The 23428-nt window shown below is 45.2% G+C and overlaps 1 protein-coding gene across 7 annotated transcripts in view; it reads right to left on the reverse strand.

The window, feature by feature from the left end:
- CTNND2 (catenin delta 2) overlaps positions 1–23428 on the reverse strand; it is a 1263346-nt gene that overhangs the window by 208559 nt on the left and 1031359 nt on the right. For all 7 annotated transcript variants that reach the window (XM_019483895.2, XM_059728600.1, XM_019483890.2 and 4 more), the window contains one exon: positions 1725–1908. In XM_019483895.2, coding sequence (XP_019339440.1) covers positions 1725–1908 — 184 coding nt within the window. The remainder of the gene's footprint in view (positions 1–1724; positions 1909–23428) is intronic.

Consider the following 23428-nt stretch of genomic DNA (forward strand, 5'->3'; position numbering starts at 1 on the left):
AACTTTCCTGAGGAAATCTATTGGCCAGGGCTGGAGACAAAGACCTCTGAAGAAGTGCTGTGAAAACCCCAGACTAGAGGGGAAAGCTCACAGAATACAGAGGCCAAGGTTAGAAGACAAATGCAAGAAGCAAGGATTGAGAAACCTCAAATTTAAAAGGGAAACTTTTAGGGGACACATTATTAACTCCAGGCCAAGTGAGGGGAGAAATATTGTTTTAAAGACTCTGGGTGTATATTTAGAGGGAAGTTGAGGCAGGGTACCTGTAGGGCCATCCTGAATTCCAAGGGGGAGTCGTAGGGACATAGGAATATCAAGCAGAGCTACCATCGATGTCCCTACAGGAAGTGGCTACAGATCACAGCTGGTACCCAGAATCCAGTCCCAGAATCTCCAGCCAGCATGGGTATTATAGGGTATTTCTCTCATACTAGGATTCACATATTTCCAGTGGGGTGCAATTTCCTAGTGCCATAAACAAAACATGCCATATGTCAAAATTAGAACACCAAGCTGCTTTCAGAATCAGAATCAGAATCAGCTAACCTACAAAAACTTGCTTCTTTTAAGGTATCCCAAAATGCTTAGAGATGTCTATGAATATGCGAACATTTTTAGCTCACATACCTGATCAGTACATTAGCAATATTCAAATATTTCTTTTTCAACTGTGTCTTCCTGCAATGACATATTAGCAGCAGTCAATTATCAGCTCTTACTTTCTCCCAGAACCACTTATGCTGTTTAGAAAGATGACAATTCACTGAGGAAGAAGGCAAAAGAATACCATGGAAAAGCCTGCATTTCCCCCCACCCCTCTTCTCTGCATCCCTAACCACAGACCAGCTCTCTTCAGACCTATCCAATTAATTTCTTCTTTGGACATGACACACTGTCAATTACAATAACAACAACAAATACTGATCTTAGAACATGTTGTCTCTTCAAAGTGTCTCAAAAACACAAAACCAATTAATTTTCATAACAAACTTGTGAAGTATATAAATGCATTCTTATCTATAGAGGGAGAAACTGATACCAACAAGAGTTTATGAAATCTGCCCAAAGTGTTAGAGCAAAACACTGCAACAACCGAAGATAGAATTTAGGAGACTGACAGACTTGGTAACTATTTGTCAGGACAGAAATACCTCTCAATTTTGTTACCTTTTTTCACTATATCCACATTCATAATTAAGAAAAGATGCACCAAGTTGATTAGTTTAGATATTTGGGTTGCATAATGTTACATGGGTTCCTCTATTGCTCTATATCTTTTTTTCCATCTCTCTCCAGCATGAAAAAACATGCTTTACAAATTTATCACACCACAGCAATGGCATTTGGAACCCATAAGGCATTATAACATTCCTATGTTTAGGCATATGCATTACTTTGTACACTAATTAAATTGGATGTGATAATGAGAACACATTGACATCATTTAAGCAATTGGAAAAATAGGACATTTTACAAGAAGAAAAAAAACCCATCTGTAATGTGTTTTAGTTATGGGATTGGTCAAAACTATTTAAAAAAACCCAACACTTTTAGGGATTGTTCACGAATGACCTGACACTTGGTTTCTGAATGATTTTCACATTTTAAAGGCTAGAACTTGAAAAGTCACCTTGCTGAAATGCCAACCAAGTTTTGTATAGATGGGGTTGGGGAAGACAATGGAAGTAGGATCAAATCAAGACAAATGTTTTGCCAGAACTTACCTTAGGCACCCAGTGGCATTACGCAGCACCTGTGATGAATGGAGCTGTATTTTATGATCATCCTGAAGTGGCGAGTTTTCCCATCCAGAGTGAGGGATGATCACTGCATTGGTCAACACTGCAAGGGCATCCTGGATGATTGGCATTTTCAGTGCATCGCAAGAGGAGAGATTCCAGAGAACTCCTATGAGAAGTAAATAACTACCCATTAGCGCTTTGGGGATTAAGATAAGGCATTTTTAAAAAAAATTATGAGCAGTAACAAGAAAAATAATTAAACTGTTTCTGTCAAGGACTTAATAGTGTAAATAAAAGGGTCACTGACAACAGAAAACTACCCCACTAAGAAGGGATCATTTCCACTTTCCTTTACAAATAAAAGGAGTAGCCACAGCTGCCCTGAAGTCTCCTAGTGGTAAGCCTGTAAGCTAGGCAACAGATTGTCATTCAGGACCTCCTCCTCAAAGCTATTTTAGGTGTTTAACTCCTAGTGAAACCAGTGGGTGTTCAGAATTTAGATGCCTTTGAGGCTATAGGTCAACGGTTCTAAACTGGGGGTACATGTACCCCCAGGGGGTATGTGAAGCCTCATCAGGGGATACATGAGATATATTTCATACATTGTCTAACACAGGTCGAAGGGCCTAAAAAATTAATTTCCCATTGAAAGGGGGGTACATAAAATCTCACTCTGAGACCCAGGGGTACATCGACTGAAAAAGGTTCAGAACCGCTGATCTAGGCCCTCATCACTACTACTTTTTTAAAAGTCCAAAATAAAAGTCAATAGTAGAAAGCAGATTCCTGATTCAGAATAATCTGCCATACAATGATAACTACAGGGACTGAATAATACAGTTAATTGTTTTGAGGCTGTATTGTGCCTTGAATGCCCAGGCTAATGCTCTATCAAAAATGTCCTTTTAACAACTTATATAACTGTCTTGCAAAATTCTGCAACTAATTTATTATAAACTGGTCAATTATCTTTTTCTAACTCGATTATCATTATGGAACAAGGCGTGTGAGTAGATGGTAAATGTTGATGACAATTATGCAAGGTTGGAATATAACTAGTTTTACTAATATATATAGTTCAATATAGTTTTATATGTTAATTAATAAAATTATGAAGCATTAAAATGCTTAATCACAAATCACAAGGTTAATGATGCAACCCTCACATGACAATCTTTTGGGAAGTGAAACTTTCTGCTAAGATTCATAAGTCACAAAAGACAAATTAGAAGAAAACTTCCTGGGAATAGTTATAATGATGACATAAACAGAAAGACTGTCTCTTGCATTTTAGCATATAAAGTTAATACAACTAGAAGCAAACCTTTTTATTTGCCTTACCTAAACACAGAAATAAAACTAGGCAGGAAAGAAAATCAGTTGCAGATTGTAAATTACTCATTTACAAAACTAACTATGATAAAAGACATGATGGTTTGTAAAGAAATAGTTACTATGGAGTTCCTTAATACTCTAAGACATGAAGGACCATTCCAGTAAATACAAATCAATAATGCATAGCAGTGTTTTTATAGATTATTTAAGCTTAATTTCTTCTACAGGGATTTTAATTCATGTATTCAGTTGCATATATTTGTTATTACCCAGTTGCATGTTGTTTAATATTGGTCATTTTGCTAACTGTATCAATAACATATAAACTGACTGAATTAATGCTTATATGCAACACGCATAATCACTCATCAGCTGTCAGTTAAAGAGCTAAAGAAATGAAAAAGCAGAAGAATGAATATCATCCCTATTTTGTCACCCAATACTGTATTTACTTGAATATAAGACAGGTCTGCCCCCCCAATCAGTGTGAGAAAAAAAGGTCATTGTCTTGCATTTGTATACAAGGAAACCTCATTAAATACAGTCTATCATTAAACTACAGCCAAAAGCAGCATGTACACAATCATAGAAGCCAACTATGACATTGATTAAATACAGCCAACACTGAATACAGGATCGGTTTAGATATATATAACCATATATATATAGAGAGAAATATATTTTTACAAAAAAAATATATATATATGGGACAAGTGGTCAGTTGAAAGAGTGTTATGACAAACCCAGGTACACAGAGCAGTGGTGGTTGCCAAACTCAGTGTGAGCAAAAGCACCTGCCTAGTATTGGGTAAACTTGGAGACCTGTTGGCCCTGGGGATCTCTGCCCCTGAGAGGCAGTAAAGATTCTCAGGGTGAACTTGACCCAGAGCTGACTGGACAGAAGACATGGGAAATGATTGAAACAACTGATCACCTCCTCTGGTACTACCTTTTCTTCAGGGAGTGCGGAGGACAGTAATCGTACTCCTCCTGATGGTGACAGGGGCAAGCCCCTTACCAGACAGGCAATGCTGTTTGGTTATTCGACCAAGCAGCAGGGAACCCTGATAGCCCATTTTGACCAAATCATCTCCTGCTTCAAGAACGTCCTGTGGAAGACCAGAAACCAGTTCACAAGCAGACCCAAGAACCTCTCAAGCGAGGACTGTGCCAAAATGGGGCTGAGTGGGTATTACAGAAAGACAGTTGAAGAGATGGGGAAGAGATGGTAGAGATAATATTGAAGAGAAAGCACTGGCACAGACTGTTTAGAGGGGGGACCACCACTGGAGAAGATGACAATGAGAACACATAATGATGACAATGATGAATAAAAGGCCTGGGGAAACAAACAGACAAAGAATTTGCAAGTGGGGTGGGGGAAAAGAAGTGGGTAATCAGATGGTGCTTTGTGTGATTGTGACGGTTAAAGGTGATGGTGATGGGCACATGGATGTATGGGCATGTGGGAGCACAGTGCGGTTATTGTAATGGGAATGAGACTGGTGTAAATGTAAAAGAATGTTTTGGACTGTCAAGTGAACTATATCACTCGTGAGACAGATTTGTCAAGGTGTGTGCATATTTTTTTATTTATATATAGAAATAAATATTTTTGGAAAAAAAAAAGTTTGTACTATATATAAGTAGGCACAAAAATGCAGCTTAGTGGTATGTTTATGGAGTACCTGTGATAAAACCTGTAGCATTTTCAAAAAAGATAAATGCATCAATTCAGGATGAACCAAATTAGTATAGGTTTGTTTATTCCAAGGTCAATTTTTTTCAAATTTTCCCCTTATTTCTATGTGCAGATTTATTTTCCCTGTTACACAGTGGAAGGGGGACAAATTCAAGGGAAATGTCCATTAATTAGGTTTTATACCTGGAAAATTATAACAAATTTAAAATATTTGCATATATAGAATCTAATGATTGGGGGTTATTTTATATTCAGGGTTGTATTACATTTGAGGAAATACGGTGATTATTTCTTACTTCAAAGTAGGACTTGTTTCCTTTGCAATGTTTCTTTTCACCCCCTAATTTCTCACAAAAGGAAATTAAATGCTGTATATTTCTCTGAAGTAATATGAACCCTCAAAAATTCAAATCAATATTTCTATCGTCTATACTTATGAAGAGTATTGACATTTGCTTCTGTTTTGCACAAAGTATCTACTTTTCCAAGGTCTTCCTCATTGTATTGTTAGTAAAGTGAGTTTAAAAATTCAAGCAAAAGCAAAAGCCATTTATATGCATTTACACAGATGAAGTTATATCCATGGAGTACAGCAGATGAAAATGAGGATCCAAATTTCTATATACCAATTCAGTGCCCACTGAAATCAATGGGAGTGTTTCCCCCTACTCTTTTTGAGTAGGCCTTATTACATAAGATGCCAAAGGAGTGAAGTGAAAGGTATGAGTTGTTTGGTGGCCTCCAAACAAATTTTGGTTTTGGCAGAGTGTCTTTTAACATACAATTAGCCATAAATGGTAGGCACAGATGCGCATATAAAAAGAGAATAGAAACCAGGGCACTAATCTAGCAAAACATGTAAGCATGTGCTAAAATGTAAGTATGTATGTTATCACATTCATTAATATACACTTATTCTGTTGTCTTGCAGCATTATCTCCTTGCTGGTTAAAAGTAAATTCAGATAAATATCACAACAACATGCTGACATTTAGTAATGACTAGGACAGCCAGGTGAGATATTTTTGTGTGTCCTCCTTATTTACATAGCCTATACATTTCACTCAAGAGTGTCCACTCACTAAATTGATAGTACTGACTTTTGTAAACTGGCATAGTCACCACTCCAAAGAAAAGCTGGATGCTCATTTCGGAGTCAAAGGGTCACCCAGTTGCAGGGTTTAGTTTGAGGAACAGATAATCCATAATGACAGTGCAGAAATGCAGAAGTTTCTGCCTGGCCAAATCTGACAGTCTTAAATGTTCCGGTGAGGATTATATTCATGGCAGAAGATAATAAGTCACACTGCCCCAGAGAGTCATCAGTCATTAATTTGCAGCTCCTTTCAGAGCTCCAGGATCCCAATGCGCTGCACAAAAAACTTGCTATTCTGTGACACCGCTCTAAATGCAACGTCAAGGCTTTAAATAGTACAGAACACATTACTAAAACTGGACTTGGATTCTCCACAATTACAAGTAGAGGGCTTCCTGATCCACCCTCTGGTGATGGGAGAAGGACATGCTTAGATATTTCTCTACCCAAGGACCCACCAAGGAACAGGAAATTTTAGAACACTTTCCTCTGTTTTGTTTTGGGGAGGAGAGAAGAACTGTCCCCGAATTGATCAGGAGGCAGAAGAAAGGTCCCTATAATTTCTTGGCTCAGGCCCCTTCCTCTGTATGACAAACCTTGTCTTAAAACAGGGCTGTCTAACTTTGATGTGACTGGGGACTGCATGCGGTGCTGGTGTGCAGTAGGGCTGTGCGAAGCTTTGGTCCCTGATTCAATTTGGCAGAGATCTAGCCCGATTCAGTGGCCAAATCTCCGAATCCGAATCGAATCAGAGGACCTTTTAATCTTACTGAATCAAATTGGAACCCTCTGAATTGATTTGGAGAGATTCAGAAAGATTCAGAGATTTGGACATAGATGCAGCTTTAAAAGTTTTTTTCTACATACCTCAAGGTAGCAGGCAGCTCATCAATGCTGTGATGGTGGGGTGGATGGAGCATCCCACAGGAGCGCGGGGTACGGGGGTCCCCAGCGTGCTTGGCAGCAGACCTAGAAGTGGACCAGAAGCAACTGGTGCCTCCTGGGTCTGGGGGGGCACCTGGGGTCCCCCCGTGGCTGATTACTGAGCCAGGAAGGGGAAGGAATCAATTCTATCAGATCACTGATTACCCATTGATTGCTGCCCCATCAGAAGTGGACCTGGTTTCCAGGGAGATATCATTCCTAATGCAGAAGAGAACTGCAGCTTCAGTAATTTATTCAAAAAGTTTTGCCATAGGTGACCCTTGAGAGTAAAACACAGAAGAAAGACTAGGAAATAAATCAGGTGCATGTTAAACACCAGTTATGCTCAGTCATTTGCTTTCACTGCATCCTATCTCCCTATCTGTCTGCTGTCTATTTAGAGGTTCAGGCAAAGCATGCCTCTCCACTTATTTGTATAGTGCATAGTGCTTTGGATGCTATACAAATTCAGCCATTTTGAAACTGTTTTATGTGCACTGAACATCTGTTCTGTTACAGGTTTAAACCAGTTTCTGATGACTTAATCCGGTTTCTGTGTAATGTCTGTTCCTAGCCATAATGCCACAGTCAATATTGCATCTAAGGCCAGATCCTGATGTAGTGGTCCAGTTTCCATTATCAGTCACATTGATAGAAATAGGGAGTCATGCTGTTGAATGGAAACACATTTTCTAGGTCTCAGAGCATAAAATGATCCTTTGCACAAGGGAGTTATAGAACAGACAAAAGGGAAGGCCCAGCAGCTCTGGACTCAAGTCAACTCTAGCTGCTTACCAAAGTGTCTGACTGCCACTATCCATCCCCACAAGGGGAAGGAATCAATTCTGTCAGATCACTGATTACCCATCGATGGCTGCCCCATTAGATGTGGACCTGTTTTCCAGGGAGATATCATTCCTAATGCAGAAGAGAACTGCAGCTTCAGTAATTTATTCAAAAAGTTTTGCCATAGGTGACCTTTGAGAGTAAAGCACAGAAGAAAAACTAGGAAATAAATCAGGTGCATTTTGAACACCAGTTATGCTCAGTCATTTGCTTTCACTGAATCCTATCTCCCTATCTGTCTGCCATCTATTTAGGGGTTCAGGCAAAGCATGCCTCTCCACTTATTTGTATAGTGCATAATGTTTTGCATGCTATACAAATAACAGTAAAACAATGGTGATTAGAACCATTATTAGAACCACTGAAGCCTGAGCATGCATCTGTTCCTGGGCTGCATTTCTCAGTTACAAATGAAGCAGCCAGAGGGTAAAGGAAGTGTTAGAAGTTCATCATGGGGTGTATGGAAGAGCAGAAATCCCTATACAAAAATTTGAGTCGGATCCAGTTGGGAAATAAGGTATGAAAATTAATGATGGCTCCACTGCTTTATGGTCCCTCTTGCAGAAGCAATTTGAAGCAATTCTAAAGAATCTCCTAGAATTCCTTCTTCCACAACTGCAATTCTGCCTTATGCTACTCCAGAGTTGCCATGGACCAGGCCCACACTGGGATTTTAACATGCCAGTAAACACAGTTAAAAATACACCTTCTTCCCTAGCACAGCCACAGGTTCTCAGTGGTGTTTGATAATGCTGTAAATTCAGTGTCTGTATGTGAACTGTACTGTACTTTATGTGCATGTGTACTGTCTGCACTGTATCAGCAGAGGACACTGCCCAAATTGCATTATCTTGTGTTGCTGTTGTGTTTTACCCATATAATATTAAGAGGTTTTAGTTGTTAATACAGTGGTTCCCTTGTTCTTCCTTGTGTGAGCTCTCCCGGACAAGAACCCCACAGATAAGAACAAGATAAATATGTTAATTTATATGTGGAAGGCCTGGTCCATGTGTACCTGCGTGTGATCAGTCACTCCTTTGGCAGCCAATCATCAGCTGCGGTGCTTTCAGGAAGACAACCTCACCACAAACACAGCCCTTAGAACCTATCTGCTTCATAAGTTGATAGATACTGCTTTGGTCCTAGTACTTCACTTTATTGGTATGCTGACTCTTGCACTTCTGGTATCACTGTCTGATTTCTGACCTTTGGCTACAACTCATAGCTCCTGACCCTTAGACTGTTCTGGATTCTGTTTTTAATTCCTGCTTCTAACTAGTTCCCAGCCTGGGCCCTAACCACTACAGATGACCACCCATATTCCAGTGTCTGACACTATGGACCTGTGTCAACTAAGGGTGTGATATTTACCGAAAACGTTAAATCAACACAGCCCACAGTACGAATGCATGTGCAACAGTACAAGGGGTACATTATTGTGATGGCGGCGTGCCACTGTCACGGGCACAAACAGAGGGCAGGAAGGATTGGGGGGCAGTGACAGCCCCTAAACAGAACCCCGGGCCAGGTTACTTACCCCTGGGAGGGACGGCAGCATTGGAGCTAGGACCGCGGCAGCAGCTGCAGCCGCCATTACAGACGCGTAAGCCGGCATTACGCCGGATGTTTAAACAGCTGTTCCCAGTAAGGGGAACAGCCGAGCCAATCGTGGCAACCGCAGCGGCCACCACGGGAGAGTTTAAAAGCCCCAGCAAGCCCTGCGAGAGGGGGAAGCAGGAGAGAGAGAAAGTAGACGGGCAGCACGTCCATTGTGCTGCAGCTTCCCCAGGGAGAGAGCCTCACCTAGGTGGCTCTGCAGCAGCGCAGCAGCTGAGGTCAGGGTCGCAGCCTCTGGCAGGGGCAGGAGGAGGCTCTAAGCCTCTACAGGAGGCAGGTAGCAGGAAGCTCCCTGCCCTACTTCAGGTAGGAAGCGAAGAGGAGCCAGGATCCCTCTTAGGAAGGGAGACGCAGGGTGAGCAGCGAGGCACCCTGCACCGACCAACACCACCCCTAAGGGAGATGGGGACAGGGACAGTTGGAGTGGTCCCTAGTGGCCGTCGGGTCCAGGATGTCAGTCCGGGAAGATTCCCCATCCCGGCGGAGTATTATTTCTAGAACAGAGGAGGATACCACCAGCAAGCAAGCCTGCAGAGCATCGCAGGATACCATCCCACAGCAAGTGACAGGTTGGCGAGTGGATGGGGTGTAGGGGTGGTGGAGCCCCGTGGAACAACCAAAGTGGCAATCGTGAGTACACCCACCATCGGGGAACCCCTCGGGTAAAACAGCTCCACTGAAACCCTCTGACACATCACCCCTAACATCAAAGTCATGGCAGACGAGACGAGGGGAGGGGTTACCCAGAGGCGGGTGATACTGGACGTGAGACGCTCGACGTCACAGTGGTGCATTGGCCGGGAATCGGTAGTGTCGATACCCACAGGGCAGAGCGCCACCCGGGAGTAAAGCAAGATGCAACCATCGGGAGTAGCCCATGCCGAGTTGCTGACCCAAGTGATTCAAGCTATTGGGCAGGTGCTGGTGGTCCAACAATTGCAGGGGGCCCATCAACAGGAATGGATGCAGCGCAATGCTGCCCTGTTTAGGATGCCCCATATGACTAAAGATGATGATCCAGAAGCCTACATCGAGGCCTCTGAATGGATAGCCATCCAGACGGGGTTGGATCAGGGCCAGTGGGGTCACCAGTTAGGGGCACTGGTGATCAATAAAGCCCAAGCAGCGTACAGGGCACTGTCCAGGGAGGAGGCCCAAGATTACAAGGCCGTCAAAGCCGCAATTTTGTATCGGCTAGAGATCTCCCCCGAGAGCTACTGGCAAGCATTCAGGGCTTGCAAGCCAAGAGAAAGTAAGCGACCTCGTGGCTTACTGCAAACCCTCCAGGATGCCCTACAGAAATGGCTGCCAGCAGGCAGGTTCAATCGTGAGGGGGTATTAGACCAAATATTATTAGAACAATTCCTCTGGGATTTAGAGGAGGACACCCAGAGGTGGGTGCGGAGGCACCAACCACGGTCCAGCGAGGAAGCCTTGCGCCTGGCCAAGGCTTTCTCTAACTCAGAGAAAGAGAGAGGGAGTGGACGAGGCCTCCGGGTCTCAAGGGAAACTTCGGTGAGCGAAGGAGAATGCCGGACAGCCCCAAGGAAGGGAGCCTCGAAGGGGGCAGTCTGTTATAGACGGGGGAGAACAGGACACATCTCCTGAGACTGTGGGATGGGGCTAAGTGAACTGAGCCGTGGTCCAGTGGGATATCTGCCGATGAGAGAGAAGGGCAGGGAGACAGGCATGGGTGAATCCATGGATTGTAGTGTGGGATTCACCAGCCCGGAAGAAGGGTGGAACCGCCCTATGGTCACAGCCTGGATAGGCGGCAAGGCTGTGCGGGCAATGTTGGATACTGGATGTTCCCAGTCCTTGCTCCGGGCGGACCTCGCTCCACTGGCAGGAAGAAAGGAGGCTGGTACCATCAACATGACCTGCATCTTAGGCGGGGAAATGCGATTCTGCTGCTGTTATATGCCCATTAGGGTGATGGAGTTCCGTGGTGAGCTGCGGGTGGGCTTGGCCCCAGCATTGGCGTGTGAAATGATTTTAGGATGAGAATGGGAACCATTCTACAGGGTGTTAGAGTGAGTGCGAGCAACTGAAGAGGAAAGGAGGTGGATTAAACGGATGGAAGGATGGGCGGCTGAGAACTCTGAACCTTCCAGTCGGGAGGTCGTGGAAGGCATTAACGTGGAGTCCCTGGTGAGCGCAGCGCAGTTTTGACAGGCTCAACGGGAGGACCAGGAACTCCAGCGGCTGAAAACCAGTGACCCTGGAGAGGGAACGTCTCGGAGGCAGGAAGACTTCGAGGTAATGGGCGGTTTACTATATCGGGTGCAACGGGAGGAGGGAGGTGCGTTGAAAGGGAGGCAGCTGGTGGTTTCATCTCCCCTACGGCACCTTGTCTGGAAACTGGCCCATGCTTCTCCGCTAGGGGGTCACCTGGGATGTACTAAAACCCGGGTTAGATTGACCCAGGAGTTCTTCTGGCCACACCTGCATGAGGATGTGGATCGGTGGGGGGCAGCATGCCCAGAGTGCCAGAGAGCCCAAGAGTGGGGGCCACCTAAAGCACCCCTAAGACCAATGCCGATAATTGAGACCCCATTTTCCAGGGTAGCATTGGACATAATAGGTCCCCTCCCAAAATCACACAATGGCTACCAGTACATCCTGGTTTTGGTGGATTATGCCACCCAATTCCCAGAAGCAGTCCCGCTGCGGTCCATTACAGCCCCAAGAGTGGCTGAGGAGCTACTCAAATGGATAGCGCAGGTAGGCATCCCACAAGAAATACTTACCGATCAAGGGACGAATTTTATGTCGGGTGTAATGAAGGCCCTTTGCAAGACTCTGGGCATCACTCAACTAAGAACGTCAGTTTATCATCCCCAGACCAATGGCCTGGTGGAAAGACTGAATGGTACCATCAAACGACTACTCAGACGCTGTTCACAGGAAGATCCCCAACGGTGGGATACCCTGTTGACACCCTTACTATTCGCGCTGCGGGATGCCCCCCAAGAATCAACCCACTACTCACCGTTCCAGTTGGTATATGGCCACAGTCCTAGAGGCTTATTACAGGTGGTCCGAGAAGAGCGGGAACGGCCAGTGGGATTGGGGTTCTCTGTGGAGAGATACCGTCAGGAGCTGCAGGCCCGTATACAGAAAGCCCAACGGATTGCAGGACACAACATGAGTGATGCACAAGAGCAACAGGAGACCCAGTACAACAAAAAGAAGAAGGCCCACACCTTCCAACCCGGGGACCAGGTCTTGGTATCAATACCTACCACCTTGAGTAAGCAACTGGCGATGTGGCAAGGACCCTTCACAGTGGTTCGGCAAGGAGGGCCAGTTGATTACGAAGTGCGTAAACCGGGCCACAGCCGGGAGCAACAAGTCTACCATATAAATCGGCTGAAGGAGTGGAAGACCCCTCAAGGCTGGATGGCACAAGAAAAGGCAGGAGAGGGGGATCTAGGACCCCTTTGCCCAGGGTTAGGACGAGCTACACAGGAAGAGGCCGTACACTTGAGTAAGGAATTGAACGGCCACCAACGACAGGAATTACTAGCCTTAGTAGAGGAGTTCCAAAAAGTATTCCAAGAAAATCCAGGGAGAGTAACAAGCATCCAGCATGAGATAAGAACACCACCTGGCATGTTGGTAAGGGAGAGGTGGAGGCCGATACTCCAGCAGTGGCAACATGAAATACAGCAAGAAATCTCAAAGATGCAGGAGCAGGGGATTATACGGCCCTCACGTAGCCCGTGGCGTAGCCCAATCGTACCGGAGGCAAAGCCAGATGGCTCACTAAGGTTATGCATAGACTTTAGGAAGTTGAATGCCCTAACAACATTCGACGCCTTCCCAATGCCATATGTGAGCCACCTCATCGAGAAAATTGGGGAGGCACGATATATATCCACCCTCAATCTGGCTAAGGGATATTGGCAAATTCCCTTGCGGCACGCCGATTGTGCCAAGACTGCGTTTGGAACTCCTTGGGGCCTATTCGAATTCGTGAGAATGCCCTTTGGCCTTAACGGAGCGGCTGCCACCTTCCAGAGGTTAATGGATACGTTACTAGTGCCGCATGCAGCTTATGCTGCGGCTTACATAGACGATATTATCATATTCACCTCTAGCTGGGAACAACATCTCAGGGCCCTGAGGGCTGTCCTAGGAGAGCTTCAAACGGCAGGACTAACCGCCAACCCTAAGAAGTGCAAACTGGCAGAAAGGGAAACGGCCTACTTAGGGTTTTGGGTAGGACAAGGAACAATATGACCCCTGTCCGATAAAATCAAGGCCATAAGTCAGTTTCCGGAGCCCCGGACATGTAAGCAACTACGTTCCTTTTTGGGACTCATCAACTACTACCGTCGGTTTATACTGCACTTTGCGAGTATGGCAGCGCCCCTCACGGATGCATTGGCTGGAGCCCCCTCAGCAAGTTTGAAGTGGACCCAAGGGATGAGAGACAGCTTCCACCGTTTAAAAGAGGTGATGCATCAAGATGTCATGATGCATACACCAGATTTTAATGCCCCTTTTATCTTACAGACAGATGCGTCGGGCCGGGCGTTGGGGGCCATGTTATTACAGGAGGGGAAAGAAGGTGAACGCCTGATTGCCTTCGCTAGTTGGAAGCTTAGCCACACGGAAACAAGGTATGGTACAGTGGAAAGGGAATGCCTGGCCATATGATGGGCCATAGAGCACTTCCAATACTATCTCATGGGGAAGGAATTTCTGGTAATAACAGACCATGCTGCTTTGCAGCGGTTAAAGAGAAAGCAAAGCACGAATGCCAGAATTACCCGCTGAACGCTGGCATTGCAACCTTTTAAATTCACCATAGTGCATCGTCCAGGCAAGGATAACTTTGTAGCTGATTTTTTATCCAGATGGGAAGATCCGGACCAGCCGGGAGAACCAGACCACTACCATGGCAAGGAAAACCAAACCGGACAGGATGCACAACACACTGACCAGACGCCACAAGGCGACTTGATGGGGGAGGTCTGTGACGGCGGCGTGCTGCCATCACGGGCACAGACATAGGGCAGGAAGGATTGGGGGGCAGTGACAGCCCCTAAACAGAACCCTGGGCCAGGTTACTTACCTCTGGGAGGGACGGCAGCGTCGGAGCTGGGACTGCAGCAGCAGCTGCAGCTGCCATTACAGACGCGTAAGCCGGCATTACGCCGGATGTTTAAACAGCTGTTCCCAGTAAGGGGAACAGCCGAGCCAATTGCAGCAGCCACAGCGGCCACTGCGGGAGAGTTTAAAAGCCCCAGCAAGCCCCGCGGGAGGGGGAAGCAGGAGAGAGAGAGAGCAGACGGGCAGCACGTCCGTTGTGCTGCAGCTTCCCCAGGGAGAGAGCCTCACCTAGGTGGCTCTGCAGCAGCGCAGCAGCTGAGGTCAGGGTCGCAGCCTCTGGCAGGGGCAGGAGGAGGCTCTAAGCCTCTACAGGAGGCAGGTAGCAGGAAGCTCCCTGCCCTACTTCAGGTAGGAAGCGAAGAGGAGCCAGGATCCCTCTTAGGAAGGGAGACGCAGGGTGAGCAGCGAGGCACCCTGCACCGACCAACACCACCCCTAAGGGAGATGGGGACAGGGACAGTTGGAGTGGTCCCTAGTGGCCACCGGGTCCAGGACATCAGTGCGGGAAGATTCCCTATCCTGGCGGAGTATTATTTCTAGAACAGAGGAGGATACCACCAGCAAGCAAGCCTGCAGAGCATCGCAGGATACCATCCCACAGCAAGTGACCGGTTGGCGAGTGGACGGGGTGTAGGGGCGGTGGAGCCCCGTGGAACAACCAAAGCGGCAATCGTGAGTACACCCACCATCGGGGAACCCCTCGGGTAAAACAGCTCCACTGAAACCCTCTGACACATCACCCCTAACATCAAAGTCGTGGCAGATGAGACGAGGGGAGGGGCTACCCAGAGGCGGGTGATACTGGACGTGAGACGCTCGACGTCACAATTACAAATCATTCTCCTTATTTGAGAGAAGCTATACTGATATAAATCACCTTAATATCTGCATAACTTTGCCTTTACTGTAGATGTTAACCGTGCCAATACAGGTTAATTGTCCACCCTTATGTATAAATAAGGCCACTGTTAACACATTCAATAGCATCACCCATTATCTCAGGAAAGACAAAGCCAATGAGATGCAGATGCTCAGCTAAGGGGGACAGCAGATGGCTAGGCTGAAATAGTGCAACTCTGCTTAGGTTTGGCCAGTCTTTTATGTGCTATCTATTTGTCCTCCTCAGCCCTGAGCTATAGAAAAGCTTTTTTTAATGTCCAGTGACACCACATCTCTGCGTAGCTGAAGAATGTTTCCCTCCCCCTCTTCTGCGCTGGTATAACATGGTATTTCTGCTGGGGGGGGGGGGGGAGGAGCTTTTGAACATGTTAATAGCCTTTAATGGGACCCCTTCAATCCCCATTACAGAGGGGGAAAAAAGGACAAGGGCCTTTAAGGAGAAGCCAGATAGGCTAAAGGCCACACTCCTGAGAGCAGTATAAAGGAAGGACCCCAACCGCAAGGGAGCCAAAGGAATTGGCTGAAGCAGGAAAAGAAGAAATCGAAGTAATCTTATTAGGGTAAGCCTGGGGAAGAATAGAGGGAGGACTGACAGGCCCCAAAGAAGGCCAGATGGCTGCTGAGCCTATTTAGAAAGAATTAGAAGCTTTAGAAGGAAGAGACTATCCTGAGGAAGAAGAACCCAGAGGATTTACCAAAAGGAGGGGAGAAATCCAAGCTGAGGAGTTGGAATACCAGGGGAAGCAGCAAAACCACAAATCCTTTTAACCAGGCACTCCTTCTCTCCAGTCACCTTACACACTGAGTAGCATCAAGACATGACAGGAAAGATAAGCAGGGACACCTGAGGAGAAGGGCCAGCAAAGCACCTGGAACAAAGGCAAGGTGCATGCAATTACATCTCCCCTCCCATGTCACAGGAAAAGGCAAAGTTTAGAGCAGTTGATATCCCAAATCCCATGTGCTCCCTTGACCCAAACCCAGCAAATCCCAATCCCTGGGTAAACCAGTGGTCTGCAGTTTCTATTCACGTTGCTCTTGAGCAGAGGAAGAGATGTCAGTAAAGATGTTTTCATAAAACACACTTCACAAAACAAATCTCTATTAAATATAGCAACTTGTTCAAAGTCAATTTGCCCTCTATTTAAATAGTGGCAAATTATGCATCACTTCTCTCCATGTTAAATCCCATCAGAAACAAAACTTAATCATAAAACAATCAGGAGCTAAATCCTGAATCCCTTACACAATTTTACTCAGTCTTTACTCCTGGAAGACTCCTGTCAAGTTCTGGCCTAGAAAGATTGGAGACAGAATTTCAGGGCTTTGCCATATATATTGCTTGTTAGTAATGGGATCTGCACTCAGGCATCTTACTTTTAGAAAGAATAAGAGCAAATCAATACCACTATGAAGCTTTTGTCTATTTTTCTTTTTAACACTTTAAAACCTAGGAGGTAAAAGATAGGCTCAACAAATCTGAAAGCAGAGACCAGTCTGATGAAAATTATATAAGTGGTGAGCAGAAAAAGCTCTCATTCACCCAGTTCTCAGCTTTGTAACAGGCAAGTCTTTCAAGACAAGTCAAATTAATGTAAGCTATTACAAGGAGTATGACATAATTTAACTGAAAGGAGCAGAACAAGATATTTTTATATTTTGAAGAGGCTAAATGTAATCAAGCTGTCTGGGCAAAGAAGAAATGGAATTCCTGATTGACTGGAAGCTCAAATTCATCCCTGATCATTAACCTCTTTGTTCCAGGTTTTGGTTAGGGTTTTTATAATTCCAGTTTCAATATTCATAAAAGCGGGCAACTACTAGAATGAGTCGCCAGGTGCTGGCCTGGGGTAGATGTGTATATCTAAATACAGAATTTCCAGAATAGGGAAGGTAATATTAAGTAATTCATTACAGCATTTAGTGACACACAGGTGCTTGTTGTTTAAAAATGTAAACCAGCAATACCCACTATAACAATACATGCACGTTGCAAACATAAACCGAAGTCAAGTAATTAAAAAGTTAAAATTCACGTGCAGTAGTTAAATTATCCCAGCCATATTAGAGTTATTCATTTTCCTTTCCTTTTTGTATCCACCCAACAGGCAGTGGTTATGTCCAAATGAAGAGCATGACATATTGATGTCAAAGATACCCTTGAGTTTGACATTGCATATAAAGTTTTGTTAGGATTGTTGAACTTAACAAGCAAATAATTCTGATTAATACAGATAGGCCCCTTAGTCTGTACAACGTTTAAAAGCTAAACATCTAAGCTAAACAGCCTGTGCAGAGTTAAAGAATGAGAGAGATTTGCTGGCATATAATAGGAAAAGAAAACCCCAGATTACCATGTCCCAAAGAGCCATCCAGTGCTAGAAAAGTATTTTGGTTGCTATCCCATGGCTTCCTATTAGTTCTGTAGTAAGTCTGTTGCTCTATACAGTCTATAGGGAGTTGAACTGGCCTTGTAGTTATACTCTGTTGCAGACATGGAAGCAACCCTCCCCTCCTGCATAGTTTCCATACATATTATGTAAGTTCTATTAGGTTCAAGGCAAGGGGATGGATGACAGAATTTACATTTCTGAAAAGTGTGCAGCTGTTTAAATACTACGTTTACCAGAGTTCAAGATAACTCTGAATTTAAGATAACCTCCGACTTCCCTGACAATTAAACTCTATACAGGGAAATTTTAAAAATTTGTTTAAATTTCCAATGTATAGAATCTAGCTATTGGAGGGTCATCTTAAATTCATCCCCATAACTGCTGCAGCAGGGAAAGCAGTGGTGGGGGCCAGGTGGTAGGAGAGGCAGCAGTGGGGCAGGCAGTGGATCAGGCAGTTGGGGGAGAGAGATTTGCATGTGTGCTAAACTACTGTGAACTTGGATTTGGGCTTTATTGTTTGGGTTTTTTTCCTCCCACATAGAAACTGTATGTATTTTTTCACAAGGACTAGGGACAGAGGAAGTTCGGAATGGAAAACTCAGCATTTTTTAAAGGTAGTCATATGTACTTTTTCTCCAGAGGAAATATATTTTAGAAAACAGGCAGAACCCGTATGCATGCTCATGTATGTATGTTTATTTAAAAAGGTTTTTAAAAGTTTTCTTTAAGTGGAGGTGATCCACAGAAAGTTCTGATTTTCAAAAAGCTCTGGCCAAATAAAAACAGGAGGTTGTAAGTCAAATTGTAATCTGAAGTATAGCACTGAAACAGATGTTTAGGATGGATGGATGAATGGATGGATGTTATAAAATGTGGCTTTCTAAGCACACACTTTTCAATGAATATTTACATTTTTAATATGAGGATGAAAATGTGATCTTTATTAAAGTGCAATAGAACCATTTCCTTCAGTATAGTCAGAAATGTGAAAGCCTCATATTCGTTATCTCACTGCTTGCTCATTTTTAATGCTGTCTAGCATTAACGCTTCCTCCCCCTAACCCTCGCATTTTTTTTTTTTTGGTAAACTGTGACTAATAAAACAACATGCTGAAGCTATATTCATTTTTAAACTTTTCCTGAATTGTTTTGCTAGACCAAATCAAACCAAGTTTCACTCCACTGACTGCAAGAAAGACAAACTCATTTAGACCAAACCAGTATTTGGCCCTTCTCTGTCAACTACCTTAGAAATAACATATAACAGTGGAATGGGAAGCGATGTCATCCAGGTGTGTCAACCAGATGTTAGGCTTAATGTTTGATGCTAGAGCAATTAATAGAAGGCAGAAATAAGTTATTTTGAAAATCAAGTACACTTTTGCTGCCATCCTCTTTTCCTGACAGCAGTGGAGTTAAACCTGCCCTACATTATCTCCATCAGACAGAAAAGTGGTACAGAGAGCAAACGAGTCATTTTAAGTACAGGAACAGTATGAGGAAAATAAATCAATGTAATCTAAATAAGGATTTTGGCTCCACTATGCAATGTAAGAGTTAGTGAGGATGTCATTGCCAGATTCTTATTCTTATTCATTGTTATATTATTATAATTCTTATTAGAAAATGCTTTACAAATAGGTCAATTGGAGGACACACATATAGCAGGAAGATGATTTTCAGACTGTTTATGCACCTCTATCAAAGGATTTTTATAGAATCTGTCACCCAAGTCTTTATCATTTCATATACGACCTCTTATTTAGTAACTGATTCCAATCTGAAAAAAACAATTTTGTGTCCCCAATTTACTGCAATTTCCAATTCAAACATTTAGACATCTAACTATTCAATTAGAACAAATTAGGAATTAGGCATATACATGTAGTAACACAAAACTGAAGATCAGGTTTAACACTTTTTTAAAAATCATGTCTTATAGATCCAGAACTTAAAACTGAAATATTTAAACAGAACTGTGCAAATACTGGATTTTTTGACTGAAGGGTTAAACCTAAAAATAAAAAAATGTTTTGGAGAAACTGAAAAATAAATGACTCGTTTTTCCTAATGTTAGTCACTGTATTTGACATGTACTTGCAGATACTTTGTTCTTCCAAACTGCACTTTTGGCAAGTTTATTATTCACCAAAAGTATTTCAACTAACTCTAATGTCAAATCATAATTTTAAGTGCATTAGTAACATGCTAAAATATATTGTAGCAAAGGCTGTCATTAATATCTTCAGTTTTAGTCCTTTTGGTTTAGGTACAGACATTCAAAAAGTCCAAGATCTAAGTTACATGGTTTTCTGTAAGAGGTGTAGTTTAGACTGGTGGTGAACAAAACACACATTTGGCCTTTGGTTGGGGGGAGGGAGGAAGGATAAATCTTAGACTGGGTTCTGCCATTTTTAAACCAGTCTGTGTGCTCAACTTCTGTTCCATTACAGGTATAGACGGGTTTTGTGTGCCGAAATTCTGTTCCATTACTGGTACAGACTGCTTCCACATAATTTCTGACCGTAAAAGTGTAACTTCTGCACCTGACCTGAAAGCCTGCCTCTAATAACAAATTTGACCCAGTTCAAACTGTAAATAAAATCATATCCTGTCAGTGGCATACTATGGTTGGATTGTGGATTCATTTGAAATATCAATCTGGTCTTTCCTTCAGTGAATTAAGCACACAAGAGATTTCCTGACTCTTTCAAACTAAAACATAATTATCCCAAACTTATATTTAGGGTTATCCAGGGACTTCAACTTGTCCAAAAGCTGGAAATAAAAGAACAGCAAAGAGAAGAGTTAGAGACTACATGCTGGAACTAATCACTGCCAAGAAAATTCCCAAAAATTCTGTCACTCAGGATGCTGGTGGTTCATTTACTTCACTGGATTAATATATGTAGGCTGCCAAGGTGATCTCTGGCTATAACATGACTGCTAATTTCAGTAGACTCTTATGGAGATTACTGGGCTATCATTTCAGCAGAACAAAGAATATTAAAAACGATGCTGAAAAGAAGTCCAAGGGTGGCCTAAAGTACTGCCAAGTGACAGGAGCCAGTCTGAAACAGCATGGTTGTGTGGTAATATTAGGCACAGAAATGTAAATGGAGAAGGAAGCAAGGAAAGAAGGACTTTTGACTTTTTAACTACTTTATTCAGGGGTTTGAGGTACAAAAAGTTGGCTCCTCTTGGGTCCAGGTCCAATATACAAAGCAAAGACAAACAAATTACCATCAAATCAAGAGTACCATGTCATTACATTCATAACATCACACCATGACAGACACATTTGCTATATTACACGTCGTGCCTAACATGCCGTTATGTGGTCAGGACACTGGTCACATGGTCGGACAGACCAAAGCCCTCTATAAACAAATGATTCCTACCCTGCTCTATCCAGTAATACACATACCAATGCCTTCAACTACTCACACAAAGGAAAAAAGCAAAAAGCAGTCTGGTGAGGGCCCAGCACGAGCCTGGAGTCACAGTCTGCCAACGAGCTCTCCTCATCAGCCAGACCGGTCATGACATCAGAGCGCGTATTGAAGATGGCCATCCTCCACATGGCACAGCGCCCCCTCAAGGACCCAGTGCACCTCAAAGGCAGGCACCGCCCACCAGAGCACAGGATGCTCAAACTCCAGTGAGAGGCGTGCCCGCACCAAGAGGCTGAAGAGCCACAAGGGAATCATCTGAGCTGGTCCCAGCAAGCTGGCGGCAGTGGTTCTTGAGGACAGCCATCTTGGCCTGATCCAGCAGAAAGTTGGCCAGGTGGATGGCACCCCGCTCAGCTGCCCAGTATGGGTAGGAGCACACATAGACAGGGAGGCTCCTGCACAGTACCCACAAAGGTAGCTCGAGGATAACAAAGAGCAGCCACAGGCAGGGACACTCAAGGAAGGCATGAAAGAGGGTTTCCTCAAAGCCTCTGGGGCAGAAGGGGCAGGCCATTGAGGCAGCTGGATCAAAGTGGGATGCAAACGTGTCAGTGGCTAGGATGCCATGCAGCAACCACCACTGCAGGTCACCAGTCTTCTTGGTGGTTGGCAGCTTATACAGTGTGCACCAAGCTGGGTGGGCTGGTGGGGAATCTGGTAGGCCCAGGCACCATCACAACGGTGTATCGGGGTGGCCCACCAGCACCTGGGTGTGGCGGACATGAACCACCCAGGCATACAGGCTTCTACAGAGCAGGGAAGCAAAGGGGCAACCCATGTCACTGAAGGGAGGCATAGGGAGCATCAGCAGGGTACTAGGCCCGCTGGCCAGCTCACTGGCCATGGTTGGGGCAACCAGAAGTGGGGAGAAAGCCTATCTCGGGGCATCTGTGGCAAGGGGGAGTTGGTGCACCCAGAGATGGTCATCGAGGGCGGCTGCTGCCTCCAGGAGGGCAGCCTGGATGTCATGCAGGAGATGGCCCACACTGCGGATGGAGAACATGCCCAGCTGGGCATTCAGGGCCTCAGGCGAGTCAGGCTGACCATGTCGGGTCAAGGAGATGGCCCAGGCAGAGGACGTGTGCCTGGATGAAGACAGCTGTGAGGCTGGCGGAGGCCAGACTCAGCATGGGGCATCACAGGGCTAGGTTGTGCACCGGGGACTCCCTCAGCAGCTATGGGAACTGTAGGCACAAGGCCTGGTGATGGAGATAGAAGGTGGATTGCCAGGCTCATACCATGCTGCAGTAGAAGGCCAGAAGCAACACCCAGTTCAGGAGCATGTGGCCGAAGCTGGGGGCCCCCACCCTCTGCAGGAACTAGCACACCAGTTGTTGCCAAGACAGGCGCTCCTCACTGTAGAGGAGTTGCTGAAGGGCTTGCAGGAGGAAGGCGGCCACCTTGCTCACCAGGTTGACTAGGCTCTGACCCCTCTCGGTGACAGGTTGGTAAAGGATGGCCTGTGGGAGCCAGTGGCACCCATGCCAGAACAAATCTACCAGGAGGCACTAGAATCTCTCAAGTAGGTCCAGTGGTGGTTTGAGTACAGTACACTGATGCCATAGGGTCACCGCCACCAGGTTGTTGGTGATGAGGACCTGTCTATGGTAGGAGAGGCTGGGCAGGTGCCAGTGTCACCCATGCAGGCAGGCCTCCAACCCCTCCTCAAGGCCATCCCAGCTGTGCACCAAGACGGTCAGCGACCCCAGGAATATGCCCAGGACCTTGAGGTTCTCGCGGTGCCAGGTGAGGCCCCTTGGCAAAGCCAGGGGTGGGGAGGAGTTGTGCTGGTCTACATGCTGAGAAGCAGGGTATCACTCTTGGCCCAATTGATATGGGCCAAGGAGGCATGCTCATAGGCTTGTCGGCAGTCCATCAGGGCCCACATGTCTTCCTGGGTGTTGAGGAAGATAGTCATGTTGCCCACATGCGTTGACAGCCAAAGCAGAGGGCCAATGAATGGGCCAATGGCCATTGGCAGGGCCATGCTGCTCAGGTGGCACTGCAGCATATGCAGCAGTGGCTGAATGGCCAGGGCATAGAGTATGCCTTGCAGGGGGCAGCCCTGACGGATGCCCCGAGCACAGGGAATGGGGTGCAGAGCATGCTGTTCACCTTGAGCAGGCTGGAGGTGTCTTGGTACAAGACCTGGAGCACCTCAGTGAAGAAGGGCCCGAAGCCAAAGGTCTCCAGGGTCTGGAACAGGTAGGTGTGGCCCACCTGGTTGAAGGCCTTCCTCTGGTCTGGAGAGATAAAGCTAATGTTCAGGCTGAAGAGTTCACTGGCTGTCAGTACAC

This window comes from Alligator mississippiensis, chromosome 5 (genome assembly GCF_030867095.1).
Source record: "Alligator mississippiensis isolate rAllMis1 chromosome 5, rAllMis1, whole genome shotgun sequence".
Taxonomy (NCBI): domain Eukaryota; kingdom Metazoa; phylum Chordata; order Crocodylia; family Alligatoridae; genus Alligator; species Alligator mississippiensis.